The sequence below is a fragment of the Sminthopsis crassicaudata genome, chromosome 3 (assembly GCF_048593235.1).
Source record: "Sminthopsis crassicaudata isolate SCR6 chromosome 3, ASM4859323v1, whole genome shotgun sequence".
NCBI lineage: Eukaryota > Metazoa > Chordata > Mammalia > Dasyuromorphia > Dasyuridae > Sminthopsis > Sminthopsis crassicaudata.
Genome location: NC_133619.1, coordinates 247792010 through 247813336, shown reverse-complemented (window position 1 = coordinate 247813336; position 21327 = coordinate 247792010). Strand labels below are relative to the sequence as shown.

At 33.5% G+C, this 21327-nt stretch overlaps 1 protein-coding gene across 6 annotated transcripts in view; it reads right to left on the bottom strand.

Annotated features, from left to right (window-relative positions):
* Nucleotides 1-12470: 12470 nt before the first annotated feature.
* The window catches only part of UBE3A (ubiquitin protein ligase E3A), a 106326-nt gene continuing 97469 nt past the window's right edge, over nt 12471-21327 (bottom strand). For all 6 annotated transcript variants that reach the window (XM_074300330.1, XM_074300329.1, XM_074300328.1 and 3 more), the window contains 4 exons: nt 20124-20279; nt 19950-20023; nt 14988-15131; nt 12471-14212 (listed from right to left, as the gene is read on the bottom strand). In XM_074300330.1, coding sequence (XP_074156431.1) covers nt 14092-14212; nt 14988-15131; nt 19950-20023; nt 20124-20279 — 495 coding nt within the window. In that variant the 3' untranslated portion in view covers nt 12471-14091. The remainder of the gene's footprint in view (nt 14213-14987; nt 15132-19949; nt 20024-20123; nt 20280-21327) is intronic.

The window sequence follows — 21327 nt, the reverse complement described above, 5'->3', positions numbered from 1 at the left end:
ATTTTGGTGCACAAGTACAACTGCCTTCATGGTGGTCTCTTCTTTTAAGTTCCTTATGAGCATTCTAGGATGAGGTGGCCAAGTGTCATATTAAAGATCATTTATTATTGCTTTTGAAATTCATGATGAAACCAATACTGCTGAACCTTCATTGAATTTCCAGAGAAAAACTTATTTCCATTTGGCTACAACTTTCTTTTATTTTTTGGTCTCTGTTATAGCAAGAATGTCTCTGTCTCTGGAATTCTTAGTGTGCTACAAATTACTTGGGACAAGAGGTACTTTTTATATGAGATAAAAGGTTTTACATGGGCTATATTGTATGTATTCTACTGCCCCTATATTAAAATGGCTTGGGCCCGAAGGAGGTAAGAGAGCTGAAGAAGCAGTGGGTTAATTTGACTCAGAACATTTGACCTTGACCAGATGAAACCAAATTGAACTAGTTTCTCCACTTGTAGTCAGTTCTGTCAGATGAGTGTTGGATTCCATGCCATGTGTGCATGGTTCATTGCTCTCTTAATGGTATTTATAATTGTGTGGTTTGTAAGGATGGATATTATTTCAAGGAATTGTGCAAAAGTGGTAACTCTCAAAGAGCACACTTCAGTGACTGAAATATTGCAGTGATTTTTTGCTGTGGGGAAATCAAGTTTTTCAAGGATCACTGAAGCTCACAATTTAATAAGATCAGATGAACAAAAGCACAATGGAGAATAGTTGAAAACTATAACAAAGGTCTGAATAACTACTTTTACAAAACAGACTAACTAATCTGCAGAAAAAAGGCAAAAACTTGAGGAACCTAGGATTTGGAGTTTTTCTTGATTCTTCTATAATGCAACCTTGGTTTGTCGACATTGAAAGAACAAGAGATAAGCAAAAACAAGACACAGTGGCTAACTCTTGTTATTAAGTAAATAAAACCACATGGAAGAAGCTATATGAAAACCACTGACAAATGACCTATCTCATCATACTATAAAACATCCACATAAAAATGTTTGGGGGATTTAAAAAAAATTCTTAGAAATCTCAATTCCTTTAAGAGAATGATAAACAAAAAGATGAACATAAATATTTTCTCTTTCTTGTGTTTTTTCATTTTTGATCTGATTTTTCTTGTGTAGCATGATGAATATGGGAAATATATTTAGAAGAATTATATGTTTAACCTTTAGCAGATTGCTTGTTCTCTTGGAGGTAAGGAGAAAGAGAGAAAAAATTTGAACAGGTTTTTACAAAAAGGAATGTTGAAAACTATCTTGTTTTTATTTGGAAAAAATAAAATGCTATTTTAAAAAATAATAATCTGGAAAAAGAAACAAACAAAAGATGAACATAAACTGGCCTGGGTGATCTGGAACTTTGATTGATTTAAACCATATTAAAAACCTATGTGCTACAATACAAGCTAGGATTGAAAAAAAAAAAAAGGCAGTTCATTAAATCTCCATTTAACATCCAAATATTGTACAAGTTGTGGTATATTAATATAATGGGATGGGATGAGTTATCAGTCTTTTTTTTCCCCAGTATTTTCCAACTCTTCACAACCCCTTTTTAGATTTTCTTGATAAAGAGGCTGGAGTGGTTCACCATTTCCTTCTGTAAAGGATACTATTATGCTATAAGAAATAATGAAAGGAATAATTTTAGAAAATTATAGAATTCTTATGAACTAATATGAAATAAAAGAATCAGAACATTAACTATTAACATCGTAAAAACGAACTCTTTTGAAACATTCAAGGACCTCTGATTAACACAGTGATAAACTATTATTCCAAAGGATAGATGATGAGACATGCTACCCATTTTTTAACAGAGAGGCAATAATCTAAAAATGCAGAATAAGAGGCATTTTCAGACATGATATGGACAATATGAGAATTTTTTGCTTGACTATGTTTGCAACAAAGGTTTTGTATTTTTATTTTCAGATGTGGGGAAGTTGGATGGTAAGAAAGTTGAATTGATTATTGAAAAAAAAATCACATACCACAAAAATTCTGTGGTACATGGGGTTTCCTGAGGAAGGATATAAAATTATGTGTCAAAAATCTTGTGGACGCAATACTAACTCATGTAAAGTGATTGCAGCAAAACAGGGACATATTACCTATAAAGAGTTTTTTGTTTTTTTAATGATATAAAAAGTTATAAGGTTTATTGAATAAGATAATATGTTTAACTATTTAAGTTACCTTAGGGGTTAAGGGGGAGAGCCTGACCAACATGATGAGGATGAGAAAGTGATAAGAACTTAGATTCTACTCTCTATTATGGGTATAAATGTGACCCTTAATGCCTACTAGGAGTATTGTAGGTAATTGCTGGTATCCCTTTCTAGGTCCAATTTAGAGAGGTGGTTTTGATCCACAAAAGCCTAAGGAATCAGGCAAATTATCCCTGAAACGTTTCAGGAATGTCCATAATGGGATGTGAATCCTCTCTCCATTCCCCAACCCCCATATTAATGGACATAGCCATACCTTCCTTAGGAAAATTAGTCAAGCTCATCAGTCTCTCCAATAAATTCTTGCATGTAGATAATTTAATCTCTATGTCCTTTTAATAAGAAGAGGTAACTAGATGACATGTGGTAGATAGAGGGATTAGGAAGATAGGAAGTTTTGAGTTCAAATCCAATCTCAGATACAGTGTGACTCTGGGCAGGTCATTTAATGTCTGTCAGCCTCAGTTTCCTCATCTATAAAATGGGGATAGTAGGTTGTTGTGAGGATTCACATATGCAAAGTACTTTGCAAACCTTAAGTATATGAATGCTAGCTGTTATTAATATGAAGGTATGGTGAGGCAAAAAATAATTCCATGAATTGTATTTTATTTCTTTCCAATGATCCATACCTCTGTGATAGGGTTTAGATAGATTATGAGGTTAAAGAATGAATTGATTTTAGGATCTGCCTGTTATATTAATATAATTAGAAAATGAAATAAATAAAATACAATAAAACCACCATCACCACAGAGTTAAGTATTAGTTAGGGGAAACCTACAGAATATAAGAGCTAGAGTTATTCATTTATTTACTCATGTCTTACTCTTCATGATCACATTTGGGGCTTTCTTGGCAGAGATAGTAGAGTGGTTTGCCATTTCCTTCTCCAGTACATTTTACAGATGAGGAAACTGAGGTAAAAAAGGTGAAGTGATTTGCTCACACAGTTACTACATGTCTGAGGCTGAATTTGAGCCTCAAGGAAAATGCCTTCTTGACTCCAGATACTAGCTGTAAAATTAAGTTGATTGGCCACATACAATATGTATAATTGTTATTATGGGGAATACTTATTTATATATATATATATATATATATATATATATATATATATATATATATATATATATATATATATATATATATATACATATGTGTGTGTGTGTGTCTCATCATTCAGTAAGAATTCATTAAGTTGTATCTTCCATTATACTAAGCCTTGGGGAAAGAGAGAAAGGCAAAACTAGGATCCTCAAGTAACTCACATTCTGACAGGGCAGATAGCATACAAATAACTATGCATATGCAGCCAAGCCACGAGCTTCTAGATTCAGTTAGGAGTAGGAAGATATGATCATCTTTTTTCCTCTCCTTCAAGGGTCTGGGAATCACAAATTTTCCCATTGTCCTCCCAATCACCAATCCCCATCCATCCTCTACTCTGATCCTTTCCTCCCCACAACCTAGGGTCTGATCTACAAGGTGGCGTGCTCTCCAAGACCATAAGCCAAGTTGCCCCTGGAATACTTGCTTCTAGAGATCCACTTTTTTATTTTAAATTTAAAATTAAATACAAAATTAAGGGAAAAAAATAGAAAATGAGAGAAAAGGAAAATAAAGACCAAAAAAAAAAAAAAAAGTCGTCAAATGCCTTATACATTTACTAGCTGTGTAATGCTGGGCAAATCACTTAATCTGTTTGTTTTAATCCACTGGAGAAGGAAATGATAAAGTACTCCAGTATCTTTACAAAGAAAAATTGGACATGACTAGACAACTGAACCACAATGTACCCAAAATGCTGTTAAGTATTGGGGATAAAAAGAAAGACAAAAACATGGTCCCAGAACTCATGGATCTCGTATTCTTGCTGGGGAGAAAACATGCAGTCATGCGCAACATCCATGTATATGCAAGACATATACAGGGAAAATGGAAAATAATCTCAGAGAAAAGGTCCTGGCTGTGTGGAGGTGAGTATGAAGAGGGGGAGAATACTGAGAAAAGACTTCTAAAGAAGGGAGGATTTGATTTGAATCTTGATGCCAGGAAAATTCGGATATGAAAAGTGAGGAGGGGGAACACTGCCAGCATGGGGGAAAGTCAGATGGTGTATTCTGTGAGAATAATAGTAAAAAAGTCACCGTAGCTAGATTGTATAGTATGTAGAATATAAGAAGATTGGAAAAGTAAGAAATAGGATAGACTGCGAAATACTTTAATGACAGAGCATACTATATTTGATTCTGCAAGTCTAACAGGAAGCCACTGGAGTTTTTTAGAATAGGGATCAGATTTGGATTTTAATAGTTTGGGCAGCTAAGGAGAGGATGGATTCGAGTGGGGGATATACTTTTTAGTAGAAGATACTAGAAATCAATGATAAAACCACTGCAATAGTCCAGGATGGTAGTTATCTATGTGTGTTGAGAAAAGGGGAAATTTTGTGGGGGGGTTGACACGTTTAGAGATGACAAAACTTGACAGCACATGCACAAGTGAGGAGTTAACAATGGCACCATAGTTACCAGTTAGAATAACCAGGGGAATGGTGATTTAGTCATAGTTAAGTTGGGAAGGGGAGGTGTAGGAGGAAATTATTTCTGTTCTGAATGTGTTGAGTTTGAGATGCTGATGGAGCATCCAGTTTGAGATGTCCAAAAATCAATTCACAATGGGAGAGGTTCAGATTTGGACTAGTTATACAGAGAGCATTTTAATAATGCAGATTAAACTTGAGATTTTTTCCTTCTACCTGGAAACCTGGTTGTTAAATATTTACTATCTTACCATTTATTGGTAAGACAAATTGAGAAAACAATCTACATCTGAGAATCTGAGTAGAGAGAGAAGAATTAAAGTTAGGGAATGAGGGAAGGAATCCAAACTGTTCAGGTATTATAAAGAGATTTTGATTTCCTGTATTGCTCTCATATTCCTATCTCCTTCAATGCAATTTAGTTTCCCCTTAATGTCACACTTCAGATCTACTCATTCCTCCAATGTGTCAATCACTTGCATAAAAATTATAATTGAATTTATGACAGCTGATGAGATTGACAAACAATGAGATAAATAAGAGGAAATAGGGCAGGGCCTAGAAGTACACCCATGGTTAGTGGATTAAGATCCAGCAAAGGATAAATTGCAGAATTGTCATGAGTAAATAATAAAGGAAGAGAGAATCACATCATGACCTAGCAGTATGAATATTGAGTGAAAGAGAATGATCCAGAGTGAAAAGAAATAGAAAAGGTTAAGAAGCTTGAAGATTGAGAAAAGCCCATTAAATATGCCATTGAGAGGAATGATAACTTTACAAAAAACTGTTTGTTGAAGGATGAAATTGGAAACCTGGTTGAAGAAGTTTTAGAAGTACATGAAAGGAAAGGAAATGGAGGCACTTTCTCTAGGACATTTTCTGAGGAGAGTAGGAAAGATAAAGTATGTTAGCTGGGACAGTAGGATCAAATGGCAGCCTTTTTTTTTTTTTTTTTTTTTTTTTTTTTTTGCTGTTGATAGGCATTTTTGTAGGTCTCAGCTTTTCTGTATGTCTGTTAGATACAGAGAGATTAAATATTGCAAAGTGTGGATGAGAATGGCAGCAATCTGCTAAAGAAGTCAGGAGAGGATGAAATAAAGGCTACACTTGACAGTGAAGGTACTGGAGATCATGAAGAGGAAGAATGTATAGGGGATCACAAGCATAGAAGATGGAATAACAAAAGATGAAAGAAATTTTCAGGTTCATTAGTCAAAGGGGGATACTTGATAAAAATCAAAAGGTTGACATCAACCTCAGAAGCTAGCTGAAGGGGGGAAGGAGAGGTGATCATGGGGATTGAGGACCAGGAAAATTAGGATATTTAAGGTAGTGTAAATATGCTTAAATCCCTTATTATGAGAGCAAGAGTTGAGGATGGAGATTATGAGCCAGATGAGTACATTGAGGAAGGAGAATAAGAGGGACATCTACTTTAGTCAATAGATATCCTCAAAGGAAAGATTGCTGATTTATGATGGAAAAACCTGAAATCCAAAATGGAGGGTAAAGTATTCTGATCCCCCCATAATAGATGGGTATGGATGAACATGAAATCAGTCCTTGAAAAAGGAGCAGGGCATTCATTATTGTCAGGAAGGAATAAGGTCTTGAGTGAGTGTCAGAATGTGGATAGGTGTGAGAAAGAAAAAGCTTTAAGACAATTATGGAGTTGGCATTCAAGGGCACAGAATGCAAGAAATAGACTTTAAATGTGATATTAGGGGAATATTAAAATTGGGTTGAAGGGAACAGAAATATGGAAACAGCATAGGAAATAAGATTTTTCTATTTTAATGCCTAAACACACATTGGATTTCTTCCCTCATTTTCAAACTTTAATTCTTCCCTTCCCTGTACTCAGCTTCTCAGATGTAAGTTGTTTCCTCAATTTGTCCTACTAATTTTTATAGCATAATCAATGCTATGATGACAAATATTTAACAATCAGCTGTGCAGGAGGAAAAAAACTTAAATTTAATCTACATTATTATAATTTTCTCTAATATCATTAAGATTATCAACAAAAGAATGAATCAAATCCAGATTTGTAGCATTTGTCACTTCCAAAATGTAACTGCTCACACCGAATGTTTAACAATAATAGGTTCTCCACTATGAACTGGCTCAAACATTCTGAAATGCATCCCTATGATGCTTTACTTCAGCTCTGGAATTGATATTCAATATATACTGCATCTCTGTGCCCTGTCTGGGAGTCAAAGACTACAGAACCTGTTCCTGTTTCAGAATTTTGGTCCTATACCCTCAAGAAATGATCTCCAAGATTTGGAACAACCAAGTTCCTCCAAGAACGCCTATATTGCCCTGCTCTCATGGGCTTGTCCTGAGAAACCACTCAGGGCCTGGAAGTGATTGTTTTTGTTGTAACCCACCTTCTTACCCATGATTTATGTACATAATTTAGGATATAATGTAATGTTTAGAAAATATCAGGGAACATTAACATCTTATGAAGATTACATGTACCAAGTGTTTTGAAATCATAAATTATCAAAATAGCAATGAACAAGGGGAATCTAATCCAAGCACAATTTTCAACTGAAATATTTCAAGTTATGGGGCATCTCATTCCAATCTCAGGCAGCTCTAATTGTCAATATGTTTCTCAAATTTATTTATAACTAATTTCAACCCAATTACTCCATAACTTACAATAAATTTAATTGTCTTTGTTGCCAGCTCCTGGTCTTCTCCAGGCTAAACAAACTGGAGATTTGCACAGCATAAATTGAAGTCTTGTGGTCACCCAAAATCAATTATGCTAAAGATGCAAGGCAACTTACAAAGAGGGTCCTCTTATCTTAGTTCACCTTCAGAAAAGATACTTATTTGGATTTTTATCAGAACTCTTGCAAACCCCTTTGTCCAATTTTGCCTGTCAAATACTCTCAAAATTTTAGGCATAGCCTCAAAATAGTTTTGTGTAATTCCAAAATGAAGATACCATATTCCATATGCTGTAATTAATTCTTTCTTAAATTATACCCAGTTGTTAAAGGAGCAAAATATGCACAATTACATCCTATTCTACATAGGTTCATAGACATAGAAAGAATTTTGAAGGTCTTTAGTCCAAACAGATTGTGGGAAATATTTTCAATGAGAAAATGGCCCAAATTGATTGTGTTTTGCCCAAGGCTCTTCAGCTACTAAATAACAGGGTTCATATTTGAATTCAGGTCCTTCATCTAAATATTTTCCATTGAGCCAAACTACTGTCAGTACTTTCTAAAGCAATCTTGAAAAACCAGATCAGTTCTGGAGCATTCAAGGTCTGAGAGTTTACTTGGGCATTCTAGGAACAACTTATGACCTGGCTTTTATATATGACATGTTAAGAGTAGGAAGATTTGGGACTATGTAAGGAGACTATATGCTATTCAGGGAAGAAAATAGCTATTTCCTCATGTTGGCACAGAATTAAATTGAGTTTTAGTACAAGAAGATGTGATCTAAATTAGGGAAATCAGCAGCTTTTACTTTACCACTGTCAAAGCATATGCCCCTACATTAAATTGTGAGGCAAAGAAATTCCAAATATCTTAAACTTACCAAAAGTTAATAGTCATGAAAATCTTATACATACACACACACAGAGTCAGAGTGCCTCAGATATTTATTAGCTGTGTGACCCTAAGTGGTCACTTAAGCAGTTTGCCTCTGTTTCTTCACCTGTAAAATGGAGATAATAGCAACTATTCCCAGGGTTGGTGTGAGGATAACATGAAATATTTATAAAGTGCTTTGCAAACCTTAAAGTGCTACATATAAATTCTGTTATACACATATATATATATACACCAAACATCAGATCATAATCCCCATAGAGAAAAAAACCAACAGATATGCCCAAGTCCATCCACTAAGAGTGGATGAGTTTCAGATGTCATCTTGCACTGTAGACTTCAAGCTGTTTTCAAGGCTACTTCCGTGAAAATAATATTGGGGTGAAGGGAGAACTTGCACTAAAAGCAAAAAACAAATGAATAATCTACCTCGTACTAAAATGTGTTTATGATTTCACCAGAGCGGGTATTTTTTGCACACCACAAGCTAGCCACATGTGCTCAGCTTGTGTGGATCTTTTTCATGTTCTCCCATAAGGTGGCCACCACAGGGAGCAAAGGAACAATCTTGCCCAGAGCCGGCAGCCTTCTTTGCTTTCATGTGACATCACAAGGGTAACAATGGATTTTGCGATGCCGTTATTTCTTAATTTTACCAGTAGACCAGCTTTCTAAAATGACTCTATCCCTCTTTAGCAGGTCCTTCTAAGGTATTGTGGACTGAATATACCCACTGTTGCCCTTTGGATCATCCCCCTAAGGATCCATCCAAGACATGTGTCCAATATAAGAATTGGAAAAGATGGCACCCCCAGATTCATAAGCAGCTCTGAAGATTGGACTAATCATATAAGACCATGCTGTAAGAGTTGAGCTCTCTCCTAAGAGATTATGAAGAGTCAACAACATTTCACTGAGTTTCTTAACATAACACACATCCTTCTCCAAAGAATCACACAGGAGCTGTATAAAAGTTCAAAAAGATTTCAACCTTATTGGCTATAATTTTTTTCATGATTTCTTGGAGAATGTACTTAATACATTTCTGAGGTAAACATGATAGTGTTCCTTAAGAATTTCAGGGCCATTTCTTTTTGCTTAAAATGAGAATCTCCTCCCTAATTTCTACAATATAAAATAGAATTGGTCAGGCTCTCTTAGGTAAACTACTCTAGGTCTTTTAATTATAACTACTAGTTGACTAACAGTACTTTAGAAGAAAACACTATCTTATTTGATCTTCCTTGTAAGATATCAAATGAAATTATCCATATCCCCTTTACAGATACAGAAATTGAAGCTCTACAAAAATCAAGGGCCTCGTCTAGGGTTACATAGCTAGTAATAGGGCTAGAATGCAAACCCAGAATATCTTTAAATGTCAATTCCAGGGCTTCTGTAATTAAACCTCTGCTCTTGCCTTTCCTCCAATCCAACTCTATCATTACAAGAATAATGTTCTTAGGCATAGAACTGATCATGTTGTTTAATTTTTTAAAAAACCTGTTGTTTTCTACCGCATATTCAAATGTCCCTAGTATCATTCCTAGTCCCCCCAACCTTGTGCACTATCGCTTCTACATAAGCTCCACGGGCCAACTCTGGAGTCCTTCATCACATACAACATCATCTCTAAGGCTTTTCTTGGGTTGTTTCCCAGGCCTAGAATCATCTTCCTCTCTGTCTATAAATTCCTACCTGCTCTTTAAATCTCAAATCAGATACAATCTCTTCTTGAAAGCCTTTCTAGACTTCTCCAAAATTCATCTTTAAGTTTCCAAGGCATTAATTAGATCAGATTGTAGACTGTAGCAATTTATCTTTGTATCTTATTCTTCTATCAGACTCTACTCTTTGAAGGCTGATTTGTTAAACTTAGCTCCCCCCAGCACAGTTCTTAACAGAGGCTTAACAGATGGTGTATTATATATTAATATTGTCTTGTATAGATTGTATTTAGTTGAGATACTAGACATACTTTATGCAAATAGATTTTTTTTCCATTCCTAAAATTCTCTTTCAGTGGATGATGAGTGTATTCCTTATAGAATGATTTCTTATGACAAGCCAAGTCTGAATCTGATGCTTTTTAAGGTGACTCTCATCTAGCTCTAACAAGGGCATAAAGAAGAGAGATAATATTATTGTTTGCTTTTTTTCTTTCAACTGACCAAGTATCAACTTTTAGATTTAAAAATTACTTAATTTGACAAAATGATCTCAAAGACAGAGGTCTTTGCATTGCATGGACAGCCTTAAATCTTTAAATTAATTTAAAAAGAGTAATCTTTGTGGAAAAAAAGAAATCTGTTAGTATACAAAAGTTACTAAAGCACAGTTCAATTCAATAGAAATTCTTGGGTGTTTCAATATTAGATTGTTCCATGTCATACTTGTTTGTAACTAATGAAAGTATTATCAAAGTGAATGAAAATGAAGGATTCCTTCATATAAGGGAACATATATCTGTCAATTATAAAATAGTTCTTTACCATTATGGGGGGGAGGGGCAGAGAAGAGTGAAAATAAAATTTTCCAATCATGTTATAAGGTGGGGGGAAACATACTGTTGCATACTAAGCTGCTATAGTTTATAAGGAAGAGTTTAGTTTTTTTTACCTTTTTTTGGAACTAATATAAGAAATTATACTATTGAGTAAATAGCATAATAAAAAACCCCCACAGAACTGTAAAAATGGGGGGAAAAATATTATCTAACACCTCAATTTCAAGATGAGGAAAGTGAAATCAAGAGAAGTTAAATGAACTGCCCCCAAAGAAAGATACCTAATTAATGAAATTCAAGAAATTATAACCAAAATTTAAAAGGTCTGGATAGTCTTACGAGAAGCAAACCATCTTTTTAGAATATAAGACAAAAATTTATAATTAGATTGAAGCAAAAACCTTCTTTCCTAAGGTTATTATGTAATACTAAGCCATTTTAAAAAATAGCATAAAACAATAATGAACCACTAAAAAATTAGTATTAGAGAACAAAAATCTCAAGTAATATCCCCTTCAAAATGAGAAATTCTAAATTCAATTTAGAAAAAAAAATTTTTTTTAAAGGTAAGTTAATCTGTGGCTTCATAAGGTCATAAACTTTGGAAAATAAAAAATGCTAAAATCAGACTTGGGCATTTTTTTTTGTTATCTTCATTCCATTTAAGAAGCCAATTCCTTCTGTCAGTATTACAATTAAAAATGTTAAGTTCTGGGAAGAAAGTTTTGAATGAAGATATTTTCTTCCTGAGCTTTACTGATGCCACAACCTAGTTTTTCAGACTGAGATACATAAACTATTTTTGAGGAAAACTAAATTTAAATAAGACCACCAGTTTTTAAGAAAGAATATTGTCAGCCATTTTTTTTTCTTTTTTTTTTTTTATGACATGTCAAGAAACAGAGGCTAGAATGCAGGGAAATATAGTTCCCAATTAAATCATTGCTTTCACCCAAGCCCTTGAGAACCAAACCAAGAGCTAATTTACAGAGAGCAAATAACTATTTTGAATTTTATTCCATTATGAACTGTCTGGTCTATCTTTACTAATACTGCCAATACTAATTAGCAATGGAAAATCACAGGCATGCAGAAAGAAGTTATAGCATAAATAAAAATAAACTCCTGAAGAGATCATCTGACATACCTTTTTTCTTTCCTTAATATAGATTTTTTTCTTTTTAAATTTCTAGTATTCTAAAATAGTACAGTTAGTGCTTTACATCTGCTGGATTCATAAATCAAAAACTTGGCAGAAAAACATATTAAAATGGCAGGATTTCAGTAGTGGAGTGATAACAGAATTTAAGAGAATAACTGAACAGCTTCAAATTGCTTCACCCATTTATTATATAAGATGCCTAAAAAGGCATTTGGGGTTTCCTTTGCTCTCACTTTTACTGTACATGAAGGAGAAAGAGGAAAAAAAAAAAAAAAAAAAAAAGATGGGTATGCCCTTTAGAAAAATGTATGATATTGAATGTTCACTGTCATGCAGTTAAATACCTTAACAATGTTCTAAAAACAGGTAAGTCCAATTCAATTACACCCAATTTAACTTATCAAAGGAAGGAAATCACTGTCTTGTTTTTCCACTAGATCATGGTGAAAAAGGTCACTGTTTTATTCGGCATTATAGTTACATAACAGTTCTGTTTCTATTACTAGAAAGAATTTATTAAAATAATCCTGAAAGACATTTCCCCCCCCCTCCAATGATTTCAAGACTTGTCCTTTTCCTTCCAATTTCACATTAATCATTAAGCTGATTTGACTTGTAGAAGTCAGCTAAAACAATTGTCAAGGCACAAGCTCAGCTCTGCACAACAGCTATAGCTTGTTGTTGAAAGATTTACCAATTATGTCCCCTTAGTTAAAAATATACAATCCCTTTATTGTATATTGCAATGGGAGAAATTAACATTACAGACACAGAAGACTAGGAAAGGGGAAAACTATTTCTGAACTGTCATTTAAGTTGAAAATCTACTGTTTATTTTCTGTAACACAAAGTGATTTTTAGCATTTACTTTTTAAAATAATAAAAAATAATATTGAATAGCTGGGGACATACAATAGAAATGGGCTTTAAGATCAATAGTTTCATTCATTTCCAGGTTTGCTTAATGTTAGATTCTATAAAACAAGGAATAGTAACCATCTTTTTTGATTATGTCGCAACACTGATCATGTGCCTTGATAAGGAGGAACAATTCATTAAATAGGATGATGACATCATGTAGGGAAGACTTTGGATTGTCGATTTTAAAATCAATGTAATAGGCAATTAATAAAACTTAATTTTAAGTGCACTTCCACATGCTTTGTCTATAATATAACAAATTTCCCATCTTTCTTGCAATACACTTGACTCACTATCATTTGGCTGAATATGCACTTTCCCCCAAGTAAATATTTAGTTCAAAACAAAACAAACTCAGAAAAACAAAAACAAAAACCTCCCACCAACCTAAAATCTCTACCCTTTCATATACTAACAAACAGGATTGGCTACTGAAACAGTATACTGCAAGACACGTGAAGACAACATACAGTGGCATGAGTTTTGTTTTTTAATTTGTTGTGCTGTGACTAAAGTAAAGTTCTCAGGGCTGCAGTTAAAACATTCCAAGTTCTCCCTTCCATCTTTATTGATTCTCAAGATTTTGCACAGAAAACTCTTTGGGGGCTAGAACAGCAGTAATTGCATCACACTGTTTCCAGGACTTCAAGTTTTAAAAGCAAACTGTTCAAAAAAGTACAGTTCCTGATTTGAGTAGATACAGGGACAAAAAAAAGCACATACTTGAAGGTTACACGGGCTACAAATGATGGCAATATTTTTCCTTGGGAAAGTACAGTTTGTTGGTATTTCTTTTTAAATACTCAAAAAAGGCTCAACTTCAAGCAGTAATAAACACAAGCAAAAGTGATTTAACCCTTAAAATAAATATTCAGGAAAACCTCTCTGTACATACAAGTGAAAGAATATGTAACACTTTCACGTGAAAAGAAAAAAAAAATAAAGAATTTGTTCATACAAGCAGCTGAAATCTGCTGTTCCAGCCCTAATGTCCCCAGGAAAGAAGGGAGGCACAAACACGGATGACTACTGTAGCTCACTATCTTATGGCCTTTTTTTGTATAGGGACATCATCACCACCAATTGTTATCCCTTTTGTTATATTTATTAATTATTATTTCTTTTTTACAGCATGCCAAATCCTTTGGCATATGTGATGGCCTTCAACAATCTTTCTTTAAGTTTTTCTTTGCTGGAGTATTCCGGAAGCAAAAGGACATTAAAGCAAGTGTGAGATGTAGGCAACCTAAATGAGAAAAAAAGGGAAAAATGGAAAAGTATTAAGTCATGGGAAAATATAGTATATACACTTGTTAAAAACCTGTGAAAGATGTTGATTTACCAGCAATAATGCCACATTAAATCAAAACTTAACAAATAAGCTTCTGCTTTTGGATTTAAATTATAAACATGAAACCTTCTGGCCTGAAAATTGGCAATCTTGAAAGAAATTTTTTGTATGTGTTCAATTACTTGTAAATTATACAATGCTATGCTATAGTCTTTTAAATGAAGCATACAACAGTATATTTGGACAGAAACATTATTTAGAGGCCAATAATCACATATGAGAGCATAGTAATTCCATTTCCCTATTAGAAAATTAAGATGCAATGACAAATGGCCAATCTCTAGCCTGTGCTTAACTATTTCTGAAATAATTATTACCTAAGAAGTGACTTGAACAGAACTAAGCTGTGAATGGGGGGGGGGGGGGGGGGGAGAAGTGAATAAATCACAATAATTTGCTGAGGCAAAAAGTTAATATTTTACTGAGCTGAAAGATGAACCAAAATTTTAATGAATAACAATAATGAAGCTATACACTTATAAACTGGTACAAATTATAACTTCAAAATATTTTTTGAAAAATATTTAAACTGAACCAAAATCATAATTGGTTCAAACAAATCCTTGAATAAAAATAAAAAGTACAACTGTTCTGGCACTTTATGTTTATACTTGAATAAATTTTTGGAACATGATAAAAGGTACTATATATTCATGAATTCCATAATTACCTTTCTGTGTCTGGGCCATTTTTGGCTATAATCATCTTTAATTTTCCCAGTCCTCCCACGGGTGCTCTGTCTGTACCTGTTGTAAACTGCAAGAAGAGTCTTTTCTGCTCATCTGTAAACGAATGGACGATTTCCCAGAACTCTCTAAGTAGGGAGAAGACGTAATGGTAAATTCAATTTAAAAATTGTGTCAATGGCTATAGCACTACATTTATGAGCTTAGCATTATATAAGTTTTCTATTAAAAAAAAAAACACTATTGCATATAAAAACTATATATTAAACATGATCTACCTGCCAAGAGATATGGAGTTATGAGTCAAGCTAGTTTAGAATAAACTAATTTGTAAAATCTTACAGAAGACAGTGAGAGGTTATAAGCAATAATGCCTTATAAAACAATAATGTAACAGCAAATTTATGAAATGCTTTCTAGGCAGAAGCAAAATCATTCTTACGGTATTTAAGGATGAGGCAGGAAGGAGAATGGCCAAAAAAAAAAAAAAAAAAAAAAAACCCTGAAAAGATCTGTCCAAAATTTTATGATAAACTCTTAGTAATGATGGTGTAGGTAACACATTTATATTTGAACACACAATCTAGGGTTCTGGAGAAGGAAGCTGAAACAATATTAAAGAAACCCAAAATGGTATTATCAGTTGGATTAGATCAACTAGACATAGCAAAATCCAACTAAAATTGACAATTTTTTTTAAGGGATTGATGAACAAGGGAAGAGCGAACAAAATTTCAGATCATACTGTTGCCAGATAAAAGCCATGTTGCTAACAAAATTTTTATGACTTAATATTCACATCCATTGAAAACACTTCCAAAGAATGAACAGAGGAGAGGACTTCTACAGCAGCACAAATTGGGAAAAAAGGATAGAAAATACTACTGTGCTTTGTTTACTGACTATATATATTTTAGAAGCATTTACCATGATATAATCAAATACCATCTTCAAAGCCAAATTACTTCACTATATTTACTATGTAAATTCATAAGATTTCCTGAAAGATTTTGTTCTAAAACTCACTGTTTATGTGTATGATTTTATATATATATATATTTGTCAAAGGAGGTAGTCACCTCATAAAATAGTCTAAATAAAATGAGGTCAAGTCCTCCAGATATTCCTACATATGGTTGACAATGAGCTGACTATTTAAGCCTCATAATACTAAACAATTTTTAAAATGAGATTGATAATCACTCAAAAGAATTCAGCTTAGATATTCAAAATGAAAAAACAAAAACAAACCCCAAGATGGATAAAGAAAGTCTATTGTCCACACTATTTGCATGAAAAATTCACAGATGGATGAATGCTCCAACAATATAACTTGAACAGAAACTGTATATGGAAAATAAATCTGATCAAGAATTGAACAGGAGAGTAAAACTGAATTCCCTTTGAAAAACTATTGTATTTAGAAGATCCAAAACTTTTATTTGAAACAAAGGTCTGGCTTGTTAACTTCAATATTTTCTTGATACTTGAGCAAGTTCATTCTAGGCACAAAGCATGGCCAGTACAAAGACATGGAGATGGAGGGTCATGTGAAAACAAGAAGTAGAGATATTCGAGTAGGGAGAGGAAGCAATATATAAGGGAGTGGGAAAGACAGACTGGGGTGAGGAATGGGAGAAGAGAAGAAGGGATAAGTAGTAAAGAGCTTTAAAAACTAAAGAGGAGTTTATATTTTATTCTAGAGGTAACATGGAATCACTGAATGCTGAGCAAAAGTGACATGGAAAGATCTGTACTTAAAGAAAAGTAGTTCGGCAGCAGAATGGACTACAGTGGCGAACTTAGGATGGGCAGAACAATAAGAAAGCTGCTGTAATAATACAGGTTTAATATGACAAGTGCTTGAACTAAGATATATAGCAATATGAACAGAAAGTAAGGGAAATATATGCAAGAGAAATTGTGGAGGTGAAAATAGCAACATTTGACAAATGATTCGATGTACGGGGTAAGGAAGAAAGTGAATTTAAGGTTAATGCCAAGATTATAAGATTGAATGATAGTGCCTTCAAAAGATACGAGAAAGCTTGGAAAATGTGGGTGGGAGAGAAAGTTAAGTTCAGTTTTATACATCCTGTATTTGAGATGTTTCTAAAATTCCCTCTTTGAAATATCTAATAGGTAAGTCTTGATATGAGACAAGCTGAAAAGAAAGATTGCTGCAATATAACAGATCTGTAAAATTGTTTCCAGAGATGAAAGAAAAACCCATAAAGGAGTAAAGTGGGATGAAAGGAGAAGTGGGACGGAGGTGACAGAGAGATGAGACAAGCAAGAAAAACAGGGGAAAGGAAAGACAGCAGGGAGAGAAGAAAAGAGAGGATGCAATCTTGGAGCATATACATATTTTTAAAAAATATTTTTCAATTTTATTTTATTTTTAGTTTATTTTTAATTTTTAACTTTTATTTTTCCAAATATATATATATTAGTTTTCAACATTAATTTTTGTAAAACTTTGTGTTCTAAATTTTTCTTCCAACCTTCTTTACTTTTCCTTCCCCAGGCAGCAAGCAATTTGATATAGGTTAAATATGTGCTATCCTTTAAAACATATTTCCATATTTATGAATATGTTGAGTCAGTAAAGGAGATTGCAATACAACAAAACCGAGAAGTACTTATTTAAGAAGAAAGGGTCATCAACACTGTAAAATAGAATGGGAAGAAGGAAGATAGAGAAAAGATCATCAGATGTGGCAATTAAGAAATTGCTGGTAATTTCAGAGATCAGTTTCCATGGAGTGATGAAGTCAGAAGTCAGACTATAAAAGGGTAAGGAATGAGAAGAGAGGAAATTTTTCAAGAAGAAGAGAGGAGTTTTTTCAAGGAGTTTCACTGAGACTAGAAGGAGGTGGGAAGGTGATCACATGATGAGACTGAAGGATGACTCATGAACTAACTGCCTGTATTTTCTAATGGCATTCATACAATATTAAGATATACAAAAGAAAGTCTGATACCCTCTATGGAAAATTTATGGGAGAACATGGAAAAGAACTGCACAGGATGACAGGTTACATAGGCCGCAATCACTGTTGATGATGATGTACATCAATGAGATCACAAATCTAAGAATCAATGCATCAACACAAAATGCAAATATAGCACATTGTAAAAATATTCTTGAAAAAGTTTCATTCATAAAATGTCCTCAAAATAAAGGTATTAAAATTGTAAATAGAGTAGAATCCCCTTTATGATGTTGGTATTGGCTTGAGGAAAAAGTACAACTTGTTTTAGACTTGTGAAATTTGTATTAGTTATATTTGAAGGGTATCATTTGAATGATAATATACTTGAATCCTTGTAATAAGAAAGTCAATATATAAGGTAAATACAACATATCAAAGTAACTTTCCATTTCCCATGCAAGAGTAAGTAAGCAGTGGTAATGTTAGAGTAAAATGATGATATTTCAGGAGAGAAAAATCTTTTTTAGTTGGCTTTGAGATATACATACATACAGATGTATGTATGTCTATATGCTTATCTTCTATGAAAATTCATACTATTTAAATACAAATGATAGCATGATATAACATCAAGAGCACTAATTTGGAATTAAGACAGGTTTCTTGACTGCTCTTCACTGCCTGTGTGACCTAGTCACTTAATCTCTCAGTTTCAGTTTCCTTAATTTAAAATAAGGAGGCTGAAGCACAAGATGTCTATGATTACTCTATACAAGAGGTCACATTGAATGCTGGTTAGGATGGCAGTAGAATGTTCCATACTCTAGTCCCCAAATCTTTCTCATCTGCTCTTTTTAGTTTGAACAGCTCCAACCCTCAGTCATATTCCTCTATTCTGTTCTATATTGCTATGAAACAAAAGCAACTAATAGGGACTGAGATCCCTGTTTGGCAGCATCTGGTGGAAATAAGGCCCAGACAGTGAATTCTCTTGGATGAATGAAATCTCAAATGGATGAATTCTATCCTAGAGAAAGTACTTACATAGCAGACTTGGCTACTTGAATAAAAGCAAAATGTAAATTGAGTAGTAAAAATATTATTGTCTCATTTACTTAAAAGAAAGCAGACTGTCCTGTTAATGAGCAATAAAACAAAAACAACTCAACTCCAAACTTATAGAGTCTCTTGAAAACATGAAGACTCTTAAGTTTCCAAATCCTTTATGTTAAGAAGCTACTTTGCCAGTCCAATTCTTTTTGTGCAGCAAAATAACTGTTTGGACATGTATACATATATTGTATTTAATTTATACTTTAACATATTTAACATATATTGGTCAACTTGCCATTTGGGGAGGGGGGAAGGAGGGGAAAATTGGAACAAAAGGTTTGGCAATTGTCAATGCTGTAAAATTACCCATGCATATATTTGGTAAATAAAAACTATAATTAAAAAAAAAAAAAAAAAAAAGAAGAAGCTACTTTGTCCTTGAGAGTCCTGTGGTGGGTGAAAAAGCAGAGATGCTGATTGGAAAATTTTCCTAGAGAGTGAGCAGGAATGGAGAACACACTGAAAACTGTTGTCATCTGATGGTACTGGGCAGCAATAATAGGGAAATGGCCTGAGGCCATGATCCTAGAAATTAGCCAAATTGGAGGCCAGGGATTTACTAGTGATAACAATTGAACAATCAGTTGCCATGGCTCTAAGTCAAATTTTGCTACCTTCTCAGCATGGAAACAAATTATAGAACAAATGTCAAAACTTTTTCCACCCTCAGTTGGCAGTGTCACTAAAAATAGTAGAAAATGCATGCTCTAAACATAGACAAAAATAGTCAGCTTACACATGATGTATTTGACATAATATACCAAAGCCCTGACTTTTTTAGTTTTATGAAAAATAAATTTTCATGATTAATTTTAAAGATTAGATCATTTACTATTTAAGAATATATAGCTCCCATTGAATGGACAAAATGCTGCCATTCTACACAAAGCATCTTACCTAATAATAAGAGAGTCCCTGGTATAGCCACCATCATATTCTGTGGTTTCTTCTAATGCTTGGAAGTCTAGATTCTGAAAACAAAAGAGTATCTCTTAGAATCTTCTGGACCACCTTCTTTGGAATAAATGAATTTTATTAAAAAAAAAAAAAAAAAAGTCCCTGTTTTCTTACCCGACTTCCACAGATAAGCAATTCAATTTCCTCTGGTCTGAATAAGTATTTCAAGGGAGACTCATTGGTTACCATATGAAAACCTCTCCGAAAGGCTTTGAACTGCTTTTCTACAGATTTGTTGAGAATATAGTCAGCATAGAGACTGACAAATTCCTGAAGGAAAACATTAATCAGAGGAATTTATTGTGGCAGTGAAGATAAAAGGCAAAACATTTGGTTGGGTAATATAAGTTTTTCCAAAGATTATCAGGTTCAAGAATATTTTAAAAACTCAATACAATGTTTGTAGATATAAAAAGAAACAAATTTCATAATTCACAAATGTTTCTGAAAGATAGTGATAAATGTTATCCATACCACCTCATTACCTCATAGAAATTTAACATACAGAAATTAAAACAATTTACAAATCTGGAAGCAAACTCAATTTAAAGCACTTGAAAGTCTTCATTTACAAAATATTGAAGTTTCTTCAGCTGTCTGTCCCTGTCTTTTCTTCAAATACGAATATTTAGTTTAAAAAATTAGTGACTTCCACAAAATGATATTCATGGGGTCTAAGCAATCAGAAAATTACATTCTCTTTCCTGTAAAGTACTTAGGAAACTAGTGAATTTTTTTCAATACTCTCATATTTATATCCAAAAGTAGAAGGGACCTCTAAGGCCATTTAGTCTAATCTTCTTAATTTTATACCTGAAGAAACTGAGGCACCTAGAGGTTAACTGACCTGCCCAAGGTCATCTAGGTCTTCTGATTCCAGAGCCAGTGCTCTCTCTACTGTATACCATATTGCCTCCTTGTCATGAGTTCTTCTATAAGATTATATACCATATGGTACTAAAATATCAAATTAACTAGACAGAATTTATTATCATATGATTTATTTTGGATGTTTATATTCCGTTATATTCCAAGTTTATTTTCTGCCTATGTTCCTGAAAAAATGCTGAACTGTGATTTTTATTCCATTTTGGTACATTTACCCCAATGGAACAGCTTTCTTTTGATGGAAATCAGATTTACAGAAAACTTTACACAAATTACTCTATAAAAGAGACATGCATGAAGACAAAGTATACAGGTATCATTTTGCTGATGTAAACAAATAGTAAATAAAGCTTCACAACACCTCTTCCAACACTCAATCATCTTTGTCACACACATACATTGTTCATAAAGAAACAAACCATTTGCTTAT